Consider the following 17,500-nt stretch of genomic DNA (forward strand, 5'->3'; position numbering starts at 1 on the left):
ATCAGCGCAATATCTCCACTTGAATTTTAACAGGGACATTAGCAGAAGAATGAAGAATATGCAAACCTTGCATAAGTGGGACCAAAGTACCCAACAAAATTCAAATGGGGATAATTCGATATGTGGACCAATCAGAGGCAAGATATCAAGACCAATTTAAGGGTTATTTAAGAGTTTATCCTCCCTTATCCTGGATATTGGTTACCCTGCGAGCAGTCTCCAGCGAACGAACGTCGGAGGAGTTCGCTGGAGACTGCTCGCAGGGTAGATATTGGTTTGGCCACACTTGATCTACAATACTACATTTTCGTACAGGAATCCTACAGTTTTTACGTTCCGTGCCGGAGAAAATGAAATTATACGAAAAATTATATACAATTAAAAATTATAATACACCAAATTTCTCTAATGTAAAATAAAAAAAATGTTTTCTTTCTAAATAGAACTTTCCATGGCTAGGGGAAGTGGGGGGGGGGGGGGGGTTTCAATTCACTAGTGAATAGTGCAATACAGCAAAAAGTACGATTAAGGCCGTTGTTGCTTGCTGCTGCTGAAAAACAATTGACTGGATACAGTTAAAACATTACACCTGATGCTCTTATACGGAAAGCTATTAATGTTCGAGCGTATCTACAAAGTATGGAATAACACGCGTTTAGCGAAACACCCCAAAGGGCACCCCTGTATTTTATTTACAATCCCATTTCAGAGGGGGGAGGGGGTTCACTACTATCACCCCCCTGAGTAAGTTGATTAGCCTCTGTCTCTTGTCCCTCGATCTTACGCCTCCTGCTTCGCCGCGCTCTCAATTTTTCTTGCAATCCTTGCTGTACACGAGCCTTGTTCATCTCCTGTGCTTTCTCGAATTCAGCTAGTTCCTCTTCATGTTGTTTTTTGAGCTGATCTATGTTGCCAAAGAGGTCCTCTGCTGCGGGGGCAGGAGCCAGTTCAGACAAGGGAACCCGTTTGGAGGCACCTTCCACGTCTGCAGGGGATCCTTCACCTCCATCAGCTGGTGCCTCAGCTGGTGCCTCAACAGCTGTCCCCTCAGAGGGTGGAGCGTGTTCTGGCACTCCTTCATTGTCATCTGGTTCAGGTGCCTCCTCGTCACCTTCCTCTTTTGCAACTTCTCCGGGTTTTGCAATGTCTGCTGCTTCTGATGGAGGACTTTCTTCTGTACTGAGGTCATCTTTAGTGATTTCCATCTGAAAAACAATAATTTAGATGAATAGTGAAAAATTTATAACCAAATGCCGTTGAAGTATTACTAGTCAAACTTTTTTACATTCTTTTTCTGATGATACTTCTGTTTTGCAACTATTGATTTTATTACAAGATTTTAATTGCTTTATTTTTTGTTATCATTGATTTCTCATACCAATAAGTAGTGAGGTATTACTCTTTTCTTTCTGGTACATTACACCTAAATCTTATGGACAAGTATACAATGTATAATATATAGTTAAGTGTGTGTACCTGGGTGGTGGATCTGTTTGTTTTTGTGTGTAGAGTGTGACTGACATTGACCTATTTTATCAAAGCCATCAGTTTGCATAAGTCTGACAACCTGGCAGTTGTAACCTTTTGGTTTATATTTTAGGTTGCCAGTACCCTGGCTTGTACCTTTTTTGTTTGTTCACTTTTCTACTTCCATTACATGTACATGTACATGTATAAAATAACTGTAATATCAAGGGTAATAAAGAATTATTGTTGTTCAGTACATTCCTTTGTTACATAATAATAATAATAATAATAATAATAATAAATAATTACTTAATTGACCGCTCTCCATAGGGGCTTTTCAGGGCCAATGAAACACAAGGAAATGACAGAACAGAACAACAACAACTGTTAAGAATCCCAACCGGCTGGAGGCAAACCAGTTGGTTATTTACAAGTGTGGCTGGGAAGTTGAACCAGGGACTACCAGGATCAAATTCAACGAGTGGTCAGAGCGGGTCTTGAACCCGGGATATCCAGATCTCAAGGCAAGCGCCCTAACCACTGGGCCACACTGCCTCCCAGGTGCCTCAGCATTAAATAATGAAGGATGAAAATAAAGTGAAATGTAAATACCTCAAGTTCAACTCCAAGTTTCTCTTTGACTATTGCTTTAATCAAACTCATTCTCTCCTCTTTTAACTCGTGAGCTTTTTCATGGTACTCCCTCTTTACCTCAGCCAGGTCTTTAGATATGGTTTCTTTAACAACCTGATCGACCCACTGAAGCAGATGAGAACATTTGGAGAACAATGATGCCATCACGTGGTAAGAGTTTTGATACTTTTCCGGTATATTGACGTCATTGAAGATGGTGCTGGTGACATCATGCAGTTGCTGTTAAAGAAGGTTTATTGTATATCATCAACTTTACATAAACCATCATCACTGTGAGGTGCGAGATTGCAAGAAATTCAGTTTACCAAGGAACAAGGAATGATATGCCTCTCATGTACATCTATCTACATTTATACTTACAGTGTACTTTTTTGTTTTATTTTTTTAATGGCGTGCAAATGAGATGTAAGGTAGTTTTCTGCAATCCCGCATCTTAGTGCACCATCCCTAGCTTTCCCAATAATTCACTAATCTCAGGATTTGTAAACTTAGTTTGTTGTCAAATTGCTACCAAAAAGATCAATTACGGTTACACCAGTAATAACTTTAACTCAGAAGAAATATATACATTTGGCTTTGTAGCTAGCAGTATTACTGCATAGCCTATTTCACAAAAATGAAGCACAAATCTTAAAAAAACACCTGTACTTCAATGTTCTTAAGTTTATTTCTATAGGCAAGCTGCAAAATTTCAGCTAGTTTTGAGCAAAAACTGAAAATAGGCTGAAAGGACTAAGTAATGGTCTTTTTTTGCATGAAGCCCTTCATAAGATTGTAAAAGTAAGAACCTAACTCAAGTAATCACGAAAAAATGGATAAACAAACAAAAAATGACTTTGGTCCCAACTCTATCACAGATATCGCAAAACTAACCTTCAAGTCAACATCAGTAAGGTAGGGAATATTCACAGGCTTGATATTTCCATGAGCACTGCTGATATTTTGCTGAGCTGCAATAAGATGATTCCTTGTTTCTGCCACCATTTGGTATTTTACCTTCAGGAAAAAAATGAACAACTGCAATTGTTACGTACTGTACAGTAACAATTGAATTCTCAAAACAAATTTTTACATTGTGAAAACATCTTATGTTGATCAAAATGTCATCAAAACAAGATACTGTATGAAAATTGCTGTATATTTTGCTTACTGGATACATGTACATTAACATTAACCTAATATATGGAGAGGAGTGGAATTGAGTTGGGTTCATTTAATTAGTTTATGACAAACAAATACATACCACCAAAATTGTGACACGGTGTGTTGCAATCTGGGCCCAACGGCGTGTACTCCAGCTGAGTTGTTTAGCAGCAGTATCAAGGTAAACATGTGCAGCCCGCCATCGGACATATGCTGCATTAATACGGTCTTTCCTTTGACCCAAAAGGTCAAGTTCCATTTCTAACTTCCATTCCTTGTCGCTGCCATATGAATCATTAAATATGCGACCCAATAGTTCTTCTTCCTTACTCCTCAACTTGTTCAGCTCTTCTTGATCATTTCTGGCAGCTATGACTTCATCATAAAGCTTCTTGTACTGGGCTTTCAAGTTTTCAAATCCCTGTTGAGCAATCTCCTGTTGTTTACTGCATCTAGATATTCTTTTTGTTCTTTTTGATATTCTTCATTCATTTGCGCCTGGTTGATGAACATTGACCGCATATTAAATGAAGCATTGAAGTCCACAACATCTTGGTACTCTTTGGCACTAGAATATAATAAAAGAAAAACGTTTTTCCAAATAATTTCCCAGTTATTCCTAGTAGACATAACATTATGTTTAAAGTACTGCAATGCAGCAGCTGTAAGATTATCAATAATTCATGATGGAAACAAGTGACACAAATTGACCTTTTAGATCAAAATATGTATCTTCAGTCAACATTATCCTATCATTAGCTCAAATGTTAGTCTACAATCTATTCCCTTTACTTAATTACTTATTCAGTGTTCATAATTATCATTTAGTGGCTGACATGCTTCTTTTTACTGCTTTTCTACTTCTTACTGCTCAAGTAACATATTAAAAAACTGAGATGACGATGATCAGAATCAATAACTTGATTGACTCTCCACAGTTCAACTATATATGGCTTTAATACATTAACTTTCGTCAATCATATGCTTCTTTTGTCATTAATTAATAAAGGCCTTTTTTATCAACCCTCTAGTGATTACACTTATTTGACCGAAAGTCTGGGAAGGGCTTGGGAACAGAGAAGAAGGGAAATGATGTAATGGGTTTATGATAGTACTGAGTTGATATGGTAAACTGACCACTGTAAAGAAATTGAAAGCTGATGTTTTGAACTGTAACCCCACCAACAGTATACTATATAGCTCCATCCTTCACAATACAAACCTAACAACCTATAATTCCCTAATTCGCTCTGACAAAGAGCTAACTAAAGGCATAAAAGTCCATCACGTTTTGGATTTCTTTGCAGTGATAAGTTGACATAAACATTCACGTTTGATTTTTTTGCTTCCCCATTGACGCAGCACAACTGTACAGTTTCTGTGGAAACTGCAAACCCTTAGAGAACCCATTTAGAGAAGAAGGAATTAAGCTGCTAAGTTAACTTATAAGCTGGGACTCTTTATGTAGGATTTATCTGTGTAAATCCCTAACAGTAGGGATTTATCTATCAAAATCACTTGACCTTGTCATTCTAGGAGTCACAACTCCGTGGAGAAAATAAACTGCCAAAAACCAGATGACTTCGAGTGTTGCACACAGATACTCCAGGAAAATGGTACACAGTAGTACACACACAAAAAAGGAATTTTCTTTTTTACCCATAGTTGTAGGTAAACATTATTTATGCATCAAACATTGATTTTCAGGCCAAATGACATTTCTGCAAAAGTGAGATTCAACCTTTTTTTTTTCAATCCCTACAGGATAACAACAACTTGTGTTCCTGGGTCATGATGGGACATGTTATAAAGTTAACATGCATACCTAAGGACCTCCCACTTAAGAGTATAATACACTGTAGTTAACTACATGCACCTGCCTTTTCTCTTGTGAAAAATAAACAAACACAACTTGGTAAAATGAAACCTTTATAATCAATTACTAAACTGAATTGTGCAAATATATACGGAGACTATGCTGGCACCTCAGATCATACCATCTGATCTATTAGGTGGTTGGGGAGCTCCCTAGTGGATAGGAAAGGTACATTTATCTTGCTTTTATGGGAGTCACCAAGTAATAGTTATACTCATGTACAAGGTTAAATATAGGCTAGTTCCTGATTTCATTTGTGATATTTTTAGTACTAAGTCTTGTAAATATAATCTTAGAAACCAAAATTTTGATATTCCTTGATATTTTGTATGGTAAACATTCTCTTAGATACCTTGGACCCTTTTTATGGAATAAGCTAGATAAAAACATCACTGAAACGAGCAGTCTATCTAAGTTTAAGTTTCATATTAGATGTAAGGATCTTACTGAACTGATAAATGGCAACAATTTCCCCGCGTGCGTAATTTGTACTTCTTAAGATGTGCCCGTGTTGTTAGAATTATTTTGATTATTTTAGAATATTGTAAATGTATATAAAAATTTATAGCTTATTTCTTATTTATTAGTTATCATAATATTTATTATTTATGTTATCTTTATGTTGTGTCCCCAATTAGCGCGAGCTAAATACATCGACACATGAATAAAGTTCATCATCATCATCAAAGTACAGTGGGTAATTGCATGTGTGAGGGGGTGGGGCTTGGGGGGTTAGTGCAGCTGTAGAACAATATTTAACAATTAGACCCGTAGCCCGCAAGGGTTACTGGTCAATTGCGGAATGGGCTATTGACCTGTGGCCCTTGAGGGTGAAAGGTCTAGTTGTTTTAGTATCACCCAACTAGTCGGACAGAAAAGGCAATAATAAAGTTAGCAAATGCTAGTTGAAAATATATTTATTTGGGAATAAAACAAAAGAAAGCATCATGCTTTTCGCTTCTCGAGGACTATTACTAACAGTCATCTAGTAGCCTAGCCAATTAAAATGCAGGATTTGCATTAGTCCACTAGTTGGGTGATACTAAAAGCCAATAATACTATTAAAAACACTTTGCTTAAATAATTTATTATTTATACATTATAATGTGACCACAAATATTACTAACGTTTGAGCTTTTAGCTTTTCCAGATTTTCCTGAGAAGCACCCAAATTCTTATGCAGTTCCACGAGACGTGAGTGTTTCATTTCATAGTTATTTCCCGAGCCTTTTTCCTCTAAGCTCTTCAGTTGATTCTGCACCTCCACAAACTCCTTGAGAACATCTTCGCTAAAATTTGGTTTCTCGTGCTCTTCTTCGTTGTTAATTTCCTCAGTGGCTATCACAGAAGCACCTTGAGTTGTTGTTTCGTCTACGGTTTCCCCGGATTCTACCTTCTCTGCTTGTTCCGAAGTTTCTTCCGGCCTTTCACTGCTATTACCATTGTTGTCAGATTCAACAGCTTTCTCACTTTGCTGTTGTACCTCTTGCTGCTCTTCTACAATCTCGTTATTTGCAGGTTGTTCGTTTACAGCTGGTGAAACTTCATTCCCACCCGGTGAAGTTTCCGGCCTACTTTTTACTGATTTCGCGCTACTTGATCGACTACTGGAACCAGAGCTACTTTTTGACTTGGCAGAGCCCTTTCTCTTTTCTTTTGGACTGTCTTGTTTGATTTCTTTTATCAGAGGTTGGCTCTGTTGTTCATTTTGTCTCGATGGTGGCGATTCACCTTTGACAACGCCATTTCTATCTGCCTCTACGTTCTGTTGCGGAGATACTTGTTTTGCTGATCCGCAGCCCATAAGGAATATTATGCAACCTATTAAGTTAAGCAATTTCAAGCAATAAATATACAATTGTGTAAATAAATCGATGCCAAGTAAAAACTAACAGAATCAACAAATAAAGGATGACATCCTTAGCCACAATTTCACCTTTCACGTTCACGGAAAGCGAAGTTGAAAGAATACTGTGCCCTCAAACTTTTTTTCTCTCTATAGTATAGGTAAATTTATCCTCGTATAACATAACAACAATGGTGCAAGCGTGATAGTTACCGTACGGTAAGATAGCTTTTCTTGCTCCTCAACAAGAGATTGTCGAACGAATGATCAAAGATGCTGAAGTCAAAATTAAAATATATGAGAACAATTTCCCCAAATTTGAAAACACTTAAAATCTTTGATATGAGACGAGGTTAATTCGCAAAGACGAGAATTTTGCTAGATGTAGGAGCTTTCACATGACACCTTCCGTGGCTTGAAGGTCGTTGCGATAGCAACTTAAAATAACAGATTTCCCGCCAACCAGTAGAAAGACACGAGATAACAAAGACTTCACAATATCATTCAAAGTTTTTGTTCACCGCAACAATTAAATTTCACGGCGTTGCGTATTTCTGTTTTACACGGAAGAGCAGTTTTTGTTCTCCAATCCTCGCCACTTTTCGTGTGAAGACATCGAAGTTTATATGGGTGTCTCTGGACTTTTGATTGCGCAACACAGGGATTAAGTATCCGATTCACCATAGTGATGTCAAAAAATATTTACTGGCTAACTTTTGTCTCCGGCCACGATACGAATGTTGTGAAGACGGTTAAAAGAAAACTACAATTTGCTAATTTAAATAGAACATCGGCATTTATTACTATTTACTGAAACAGCTTCGTATATTTAAATTTTCAAGCAGTATTTTCATAAAGTTGGACAAATCCGGTCTCCCTCTGTGTTACTGTGATCAGAATGGCAGGGGGAAAAAATAAGTAGCTGGAGACACAATGTTAATAAGTAGCCAGAGACACAATGTTAACGTATGTTAAAGCCTCGCCTATGGAAGAGTGTCACGTTTTACCTAGGGCGTTTAAGTAGAAACTGAAATCTGTACGGGCAAAACCCGCAATGTTAATATTTCAGATTAAAAGTAAAAAAAATAAAATGTTTTTACTAAAGTCATTACCTTCCCCCCTTTTTAATTTTTTTTTTTTTTTGAAAACTCAAAATATGGATCAGCCAGACGACGGTAAACCGAGAAAAAAAAGAGGACGACCTGGCTTTACACCGAAACAATAAAAAAGTTTAAAAATTGGCTACAATTGTACCCGAAAGTACACAACTTCATTTGGAAGGGAAAACTCTGTTGGTGGGGGGGGGGGAGGAAGGGGTTGGGGCACTTTTAAATCTTTAGTGTATTGCGTACAAGAAACACTGTAGAAGCGGCTTCACATTGCCTTGATAACCCGAGGATTACGGGTTCAAGACCCCTTAATTCTCAGACTACTCATTGAATTTGTTCCTGGTCGCTGGTTCAACTCTGTTTAAGGCCGCGACAAACGACGATCAACAAGCTCCCATTCAGTTAAAGTTCCATTCAATTAATCGTTGCTGTCAATAGAAAGAGGCTTAAAATGTATTTTATATGTGGAAAGTAAGTACTTTGATCTGGAAAAAGATTATCTTGTAAATTCGCTTGCTCTGAATAAGTAACTGTTAACCAACCAGGATCAAGTAATCTAGCGACCAAGAAATTATTTTTTGTCTTTGTGCTAGTGAGGACTAGCCTCACTTTGGAGCAAAGTTCTTTGAATTTTCCCCGTGCTAACGAGGCTAGTGAGGATGATTAGCATAAAGACACAACACAGATTTCTTGGCCGCCATTTATGAATACGGTCTGGCCCCCTTGATTACGAAAAATGTCCTCCGTCTCAGCCAATCAACATTCAGTAATTTTGCCCCGTATGCGGTTACGCCTTCCGTTTACAGGACACCGATCGAGACCGTTGCATTGGCGAAACCGGATCGATTTGAAACCGCTGCCAAGAGTGGAGCGTTTTCAAAACGATACGGTTTCATCTGTCGTGTAGACTGCAAAAACCGCATCGAATTGAACCAGGAGCTCAAGGGCTCCTGTTTGGATACGGTTACTATGTTGGCGTGAATGACTTTGCATTTGGTCTATTCACAATGGAGAATGTGGCCCGTAGTGCAGCCGCTCGCTTTTATTTACCATCAAGACTTTGATTTATTGGCGAAAACGATTCCGTGTAAACGCTTCCAAACCTCATCGGGGCTTCTGACGCGGTTAACAGAATTTTGTTGATCTGTTCTCTGTCCGTTTCGTTGATTTAGTTTGAGTTTCATATCGGCCCTGAAAAGCCCCTTAGGGGAGTTGTCAATTTAGTTATGTCTGGCTTGTCTCGTATTGTAGATATGGCCAGTTAGGACCAGTTATTTTTAAGAGGCTAAGGTCTCTCTTACATTACAACTTGTCCAAGAGGACACTATATCTTATCGTCTAATTCATTTCGAACGCAAAACCATACCATGGGAAAATATCAACAAAAAGTTGTAGAGTGCAAAGACCGTGGTGCTTAGTTTTGCTTCGGTTTGTTTTGTTGGGTAGAATCGGGAGCGTGATGGGCTTGTACTCAGGCTATCCTTTTTTCGTATTTCCTCGAAAACTAAAAAAAAGTGTGTTCAGGCTATTTGTTCTTGCCCAAGTTGAGCCTTGCCGAATCAGGATTCATGTATAACCTGTCTAATTAACACTTCTGACAGTACCCGATAGTCCTGTGCGTATTTTCTTGAATAATAAATACGTACCTTCGTCAAAAAGGTGTGAACTATTGCGTAATGGACTTTGTGACGGTGCACATCCACGTCATAAAAGTAGTTTCCAGTTTACCTCATGAAAGTTGAACTACAATATGGTGGGACGAACGAGTTTTGATAAGGAGTAAAGTAATGATAAGACGTGTTCGATGGGTACAGTACAAATCAGTTCTCCATATGTATTTCAGACAACTGGTTAAGGCGCAAAAAAAGAGAATCTCTTCTGGCACGGAGACGTCGAGCAACATTGCCAGAATACACAGCACGGATAATGGTACCTGAGAAGTCATTAGCAAAGAGTTTAGAACGACTCGGGAATCGAAGACGATAACATACGGAAAGAGTTCAAAGAAGTTATCAGCTCCCGAAGCGCTGGGGCCGTCGCTGTAGCTGTTGCACCAAACTACAATTGCCCCTCTAGATCGAACGAAGCTCATATTTTTCAAAGTAAGTTTTGCGAATCCTACATGCGCGTAAGTCTGATATAAATTAACTCACTCAAAGTTATGTAAACTTAAGCTTCAAGTTCATTTTCATCTGATATGATAAATTTCAGATTTTACTTTGAACTGTAAGAAGGCCGAAGTCTCCAGACAAGTTGGGCCCCATGGACAAGGCGTCCCCAAAATGAAAAGTATACTATTCTAATATCCTGTAATTGATTAAGGAACAGTTCCTACTATTGTGATTGCGCATAACGTTCTGCGCATCTCGAGATACCTAGGTTTCCTATAGACCGAATGCATAAATGGTGGCCAAAAAAAATATAATTTTGTTTATGTGCCACTTAGACTAATACTAGCCTTTGTGTGCATGGACAAAATACAAAAGAAATGTTTGCTTGAGAGTGGAGGCTAGTAAGTCTAATTAGTACATAACAACAGAATTGCATTTTTGGCCTCCATTTATGCATTTGGTGCTATTGGCGAGGCTTACTGAATTCAGGGATATTTTTGTGCTGGTTTGGAAACACAGAAAGTAGATCTTAGTAAGTACTCTTGGGGCTGTTTACATGGAGGTAGGAAGATCCTAGCACTCTAGGAAGATCCTAGAAGGCGGATCCTCCTTGCTATATTAAGCCAATATGTTTTTCTGTATTCAGTTTACAGGACAAGAGGTCGTACTGGCCCTAGTGTACTAGGATCTTCCTAGGGCTAGGATCTTCCTAAGCATGTGAGCTAGGAAGATCCTAGTGCTAGGAAGATCCTAGCACCATGTAACCTGCCTTCGCCTCGGAGTTTCCTAGTACTTAGGGACAAAAAAAACAAACTGGCGGCGGCTGGGTGTTCACGTTATTCAGCTGCCAAAGGTCGGACAATTTCGTCTGCGGCGTTGCGCACAGGACGATTCGAATGATTTCTGATGACCGCCGACAATATTTCAGGACCAGTTTGTTTCAAAGAATACACCACCCAAACGAAGAGAGACAGTGGAAAGTAACGAGCAATCGATCGACAGGCAATGTAGAAAACGCTGCGAGGCGAAAGACATGCGAAATTATCCGAATAACATCCGAATCACATCCGATTTACGTATTTGTTTTTTCTCGCCCGCCATCTTGCTTTCTTTCTCCACTTCCACCTAGACAGAAATTTCGTGCATGTCAACCAAACGAAAAGTTGTTTGCGCCTTCTAGGATCTTCCTAGAGCTAGGATCTTCCTACCTCCATGTAAACACACCCTTGGTGTCAAGAAGGAAATTGGGGGTAACCATGCATTTTCAGAAGATAATTACCGCTTCATTTTTTATTATTAGTATTATTATTGTTTTTTCTTTAAACATATTAACCATTTGTTTGCCCAAAAGCACCCAGGCTTTATCATCAATGGGGCTCACAATAATACAGTAATCAAGGCTTACACACAGGTCAGTTTGATCGAAAGAATGTGATGCATGGCTTTGTATTCTTTAAAGCTTTTACACAAATATGGTTTCATGAATTATCCTTGAAAAATGGCTTGGTTACCCCGCAATTTTCTTTTTTCGATTTTAATACCACTTGTTAAGATCTGCACTTTCCCTCATGATCATAAAACCAGGGCAACAATGCCTTTGAAGTAGTAGCATGACTAGGCACCGTCTTTAATGGAAGCTTTTTGTCCATTAACCAATTGACCTGTGGGAGTGAGACTTATCTCTCTCTAACGCCAGATGATTTTACTTGTCAACTAGGGGCATTTGAGGTGGTCAGTGGGTAAATATCCTGCTAAAACTGCAGATAACCGCCCGACTGCTTATTTGCATTGAAATCATGTGTATTCGCCGTATGCTTCCTTTGTTCTTGAAACAATGCTGCTTACAAGAACACAATAGTGGCTGGGTAATTTCTGCAGTTACTCACAACAGAGAACACTGCCTTTATTTGCAGTGACTGATGGTATTTTCCTTATGGAGGTTTATTGTCAAGGGTCTGACATTCCTCAGATCATTGGTAATTCTCTATTTTGTTGATTGGATTATAAGAAGTTTTAGTTTTATTACCAGTAAACTTTCACTATAAAAAATTGTAACTAGTGGAAAACAACTGTGGGCTCCGATTGGGTGTGAGTTTATAATGAACATGTTTGAAAATCATTGGTTATTGGTTTTATTGTAATTACTTGGAACTCTGTTGTTCATAAGATCTTAACTTTGTTGCTGGGATGTTTAATTTTGAAGAACTCTTAGATCTCATTGAAATGGAAATACCTTTTTTAACAACAACGACCATGTAAAAAGAATTTTTAAAAGGAGAAGTGAATCCTCACATTTAGACACTATTCACCGAAGTCGAGGTGGCTAGTGGTGGATATTTAGCAAAGGCCTTTCAAATTTTTTCTTTTGTTTGTGAACAACAGTGTTCAAACCAACTTCAATTTTGATTGTTCTTTGTCTAATACTATTATCGTAAAATGTAAAAACACAGCAAATTCAAAATTGAAGTGGTTTAAAAAAATTGAACCATAACAGACATTAATCCATTAAAGACTTTTTGCCTGCTGTGGTTTTTCTTAAGCTATAAATTCATGTATGTTCTTTTACTCAATACAGAACAGATTCCTGTCTGAGTGTTAGGCCTGTGTGTGCTAATACGTGAATTTACTTATTTTTTAATACCCCGTAGCATCCAACAAACCCGTTTCAGTCCAATGTCGCAATTCATGTTTAAATTATTACTTATATCCGCTTCTAAAATGCCCTTAATCATTATAATAATTAGAGTTGTAACTGTGAAAGGCTCAACAGAACGAAATGGATGTGTTTATTACATACCTCTCACGAAAACGAGGTTTGAGGTCCATACTGTAAGTTACGGACCGAGTTTTTCCCGTTGAGTTATGGCCCAAGCGCGAAGTGCGCAGGCGATCATCGACGGGAAAAAACGATGATCCGTAACTTACAGTACGGACCGAGAAAACGAGGTTAGTACGATATTTATTATATCACTGAGGTTACCTGGCGCGCGGGCAAAGGAAACTAGTGAAAGAGTGAAGGCGGAAGGGTTAATTGCCACAAAGAATTCCATGCCAAAATCCCGAAAACTAAATCGTCTTGGCTGTTACGTTCTGAAATAGTTGCTTGCAAAATTCAAACAGGTTTCAGTACAAGTTATAATTCAACAGAAATGACATAGAAAACTCGCTCATAGATGGTTTTTGTGTCGAAATTTTAAATTTGGCGGGCTGTACAGCGTGCCGTACGGTAGAATACGGCCCGCGATTTAAGCCAATTACAGCGCGCGTACTATCTGAGAGATAAAAATAATGGTTCTTTCTGTTTGTTGGTTAATTACATGCTCATTTATTATTTTATGGTATCACTAATAATTTTATAGGTAGTTTTGTTTAGGCGTTGACAGGGTCAATCTTTTTTTTGGTGTTAAAATTTTCAAACCAGGTTACTTTTGATTTTTCTTTGTTTAATTAAGATTCATTATTCATAACCTGTTTTTAAACATTTTTTGAACAAATTGTCTGTTGCCTTTTCACCTTTTTTCCTAATAAAGGAATCAAAGCCCCTTTATCATTATGGTATGTATACTGTACACCACTGTGACAGTAATCCTTTTAGTCTGTGGTTCAAGGCATATGTTTCTGTGTGAAATTGTTTACCAGATTTGATACTGCCCAGATTTGTTAAAAATTTTGCTGGTTTAAAAATGGAAAAAAATCATGGCTTGTTAAATATACTACAATGTACGTGATATGCCTACATTGCATGGTAATTGGGGAAGGTCAAGCCTCAGAAATCCAAGTCAGTGCATTCAAAACATGTGACAGTTAAATGAATTTCTGGCACGTCAGCTTGAATTGTTTTAATAACAAAGGATTCCCCTCCAATAACTAGTTGTTTTACAAAGTCGGAAACAAACAGGTATAACGAAAAGAACACTTACAAGAACAAGTTAAGGCTTAACATGTGGCCGTGACTGATGCCGCTACAACAATGTCTCATGAATTGGGGGGGGAGGGGGGGATAAATTATAAATGTAAAAAAAAATACAGGGAAAAAAGCACGACAGTCATGGTTTGTTTCAGCGAAAAGACTGGCATTGTTCTTAATGAACATAGAATTATATTTTTAAATGAAAATGTTCTTACAGGAGCATATGTTTGTCAGTTCAATTTGCACTTTGGGTACAATTTGTTTTTGAACTGGTACAAAATATATTGAACTGGTACAATTTTAATTTGTACTGGTTGCAAACACAGTGAATATCTTTAATGTTTGTTTACCACAAAGAAAAACAGTGACTTCATCTTCATTTATAACAGCTGTTTGCCATTCATTTTTAATACTTAGTTCAAGAGATTACTGAAATAAGTTTTGCTGAGCATTCAGAGCAGGACAGACATAGCAAGACTTGTTGGAAAATACTTAACAGTCTGGCTTGACCAAGAATAACATTAGTGGTTTAAGGCACTAATTTACACAATTTTAAGACTAAACAATGTTCCAGAAATGGTTAGCTTTTATTTACAGTCATGATGTAAATAAACAATAAAACGTTAAGAATTTTTTTAAAGCCTGTTCAGTTAGTGTATGTGATGACAATGGCTAAGGATTTCTTTTTTGCTTATCATCAAGTTTTATCCTGAGTGTACCATTCCGGCCTGTCCCCCTGGAAAATAAGGGGGTATGGAACTGTGAAAGAAAGGGGGGTTGGGATATAGGTGATGGGGACGATGAGGGAGGGGTAGGAATGTAGAAGAAAATAAAGAAACAACATGGTCTTTTTTAGACCCCCCTAAAAACCACGCCCCTGTTTTTTAACTAACACCCAAAAGAATGAAAATCCCTTTTTTAGACAGTTGATAAAAATAAACCCGTACAATTAAATTGTACCAGTTCAAACCATTTGTACCAGTTCAATATATTCTGAGACCAGTTCAGAAAAAATTGTACCAGGGAACAAATTGTACTACCACAATAATTATTCATGGCATTGTTACTTAAAGGGGTAATGACCTGTTTTAGAGTAACTGTTAAAGAAAAAATTATCAATGGAAACCCAACCAACCAATCTTTGTTTCCAATTTGTGAAATTACAAAAAATATAGTACTATAATTTTTTTTCCCAAGAATCTTGTTAATTTTTCCAAAGCTATTCTTCTTCTTAGGCTGAGGAAGGAGAAGATAAAAATGAAATGAATTGACATTTCAAACAGTTGGTGTAGTGTTAAAACTTTAGACTGTGATCTCTGGACTGTGATAGCTTCTCCTCACGAATGTTTTAAGTTGAACTCAGTTTCAGCCAAAAAACAGTTTTATTTGTCCATAGCTGACTGCCCCTTTAATGCTTAGAAACAAATTTAATGTAGAATCAAATGCGCTTTATCTATTTTGTTTGGGTTTAAATGTACAAGGGTTCTTAACTATCAAAAGTAACCTTTTGCTGGCAAAATAGACATAGCCAGGGGTATGCCCTCTTTTCTGTTTAGTCCAGCTATTCCCTGGGTTTTGTACAGTTGGTTTCATTGGTTTTGTCAGTTCGTTAGTTTCTCTTGTCCATATTTATGTGGTGTGCAACATGTCTTCTCCGCTCAGTCCAATCATTTGCCAGCACTATTGCATCTTCCCATGAGATGTCACGTCATCTCTTTAATAGTGTTGTTGAGTAGCACATACAGTAGTTCGTTTTTTTTCTGATTGCTTAACCACTTCTAGTTTTCAAAACACAGCCTTCTTCTGTAAAACATTGTGACATTACTACTGAGCATTAATATGTATCACATGAAGCATTGTGTATGAGTTAAGTCAGGAAAACTTGTATCGCTTTGATGTATCCCTTCATTAATATTTGTTGATATATTTTTCCTGTTTCTCTCTGTATTGTAATTTTTAGGGAGCTGTGGTGTTCTACGACAGACGTATTTGGAAAATGGTTTCCTTGGTCTTTTTCGTGGAAATAGCGCAAACTATGGCTCGTGTCATTCCTTATGCTTCACTACAATTCACAGCTCATGAACAATTTAAAATGCTGCTCAGAAAAGATAGAAGCACAAATGGGTAAGTGAGTACAATGTAGAAGAATAAAAACTGCTGCTGCCATAAAATTGTTGTATTTATCAGTAGCAGTGGTACTTTTTTACTGATTGGGACATCAATAATGAAAAATGTCTGCTAGGCATTTGCCCTTTATATGAAACTGCAATAGGGTGCAGTCTCTGTCCCTTTTCTCTCGGAATTCTTTTAACACAGTTTTTTAGGACCTTTAATGATTAAATCATGTTGTTTTTTGGACAAATTGATACTGATGTGTACGTCATATTTTTTATATAAGCCATTGACTCCTCAGGTTCCTAGGACGCCCTGAGTTGACAAGGAAAATTGTGTGGCATTAGACAGAGTAAAATCTGTTAAGTCTCACTCCCAGGAGACAATGGGTTAATTAACGAAAGGGACATGATTTTTGACTGGCACCCCAAGATGCCCCCACTTCACGAGAAAAATCTTGTGGCATTAGACATTGTAAAATCTGTCTCACTCCCAGGGATCACTGGGATCACTGGGTGTTAAATCAAGTACTTCATCAGGATAATGTATTATTGCACAAACTGATGATTTTATATGGCTTTTGTTTTAGACCATTGCCACCCTGTTTCGCCGTTTTTTAGCTGGATCCCTAGCAGGCATTACTGCTGCTTCGTGCACCTATCCTCTAGACATGATCCGTGCCAGATTAGCCATCACACAGAAAAACAGGTAAGATCTGACATTTTGTTCATTTTATTGAAATGTAGTCAGATACAGCAGCCAGTGCAAGCAAGGAGAAAAACTAGTTGACACTGAGAGGTGATTAATTGCTGGACCTAATATTGATTTGGAGAAGTCTCTCTCTGGATACCCCATGGACAGTTCTCTCCAGTTTTTGGAAAACAATTTGTACAGCTGTAGTATTTACAGCAAGTGCGTGTATTGAGGCTGTATAAACCAGAACTTGCTTCATGCGAAGTGTAATTGCAGATCTATTTATAAGACTGATGAGGTACTTTTGCATGGTTTAATTCTAGTACGGAAATCTCTCTTTGTATACCCCAGGAGGTGTCAAATTTGTCACTTTATTGTTGGACTGGCCTTGTGCCCAGAGGGTGCCTTGGTGGATTGTATCAGATAATGTTAACTAAGATTCTCAGTTTAGTGCGCCACTAGGAAGTTTTGTGAAAAAGGTTTAAACGTTTGAGTTCCCATGTTGTCAAAGGCAACTTGCTTTGTTTCCAAGAGTAACTTTTTGGGCCTTGACATTAGGAGTGATGAAGCCCGCCAAAA

General features: G+C 37.9%; 1 protein-coding gene and 1 pseudogene across 1 annotated transcript in view; one reads left to right on the forward strand and one right to left on the reverse strand.

The window, feature by feature from the left end:
* Positions 1-551: 551 nt before the first annotated feature.
* LOC138008233 (neurofilament medium polypeptide-like) lies at positions 552-7,213 on the reverse strand (annotated as a pseudogene).
* A 9,447-nt stretch (positions 7,214-16,660) lies between these two features.
* The window catches only part of LOC138005945 (mitochondrial coenzyme A transporter SLC25A42-like), a 2,257-nt gene continuing 1,417 nt past the window's right edge, over positions 16,661-17,500 (forward strand). Inside the window, exons 1-2 of the mRNA XM_068852114.1 lie at positions 16,661-16,702; positions 16,818-16,936. Coding sequence (XP_068708215.1) covers positions 16,661-16,702; positions 16,818-16,936 — 161 coding nt within the window. The remainder of the gene's footprint in view (positions 16,703-16,817; positions 16,937-17,500) is intronic.

This window comes from Montipora foliosa, chromosome 6 (assembly GCF_036669935.1).
Source record: "Montipora foliosa isolate CH-2021 chromosome 6, ASM3666993v2, whole genome shotgun sequence".
Taxonomy (NCBI): domain Eukaryota; kingdom Metazoa; phylum Cnidaria; class Anthozoa; order Scleractinia; family Acroporidae; genus Montipora; species Montipora foliosa.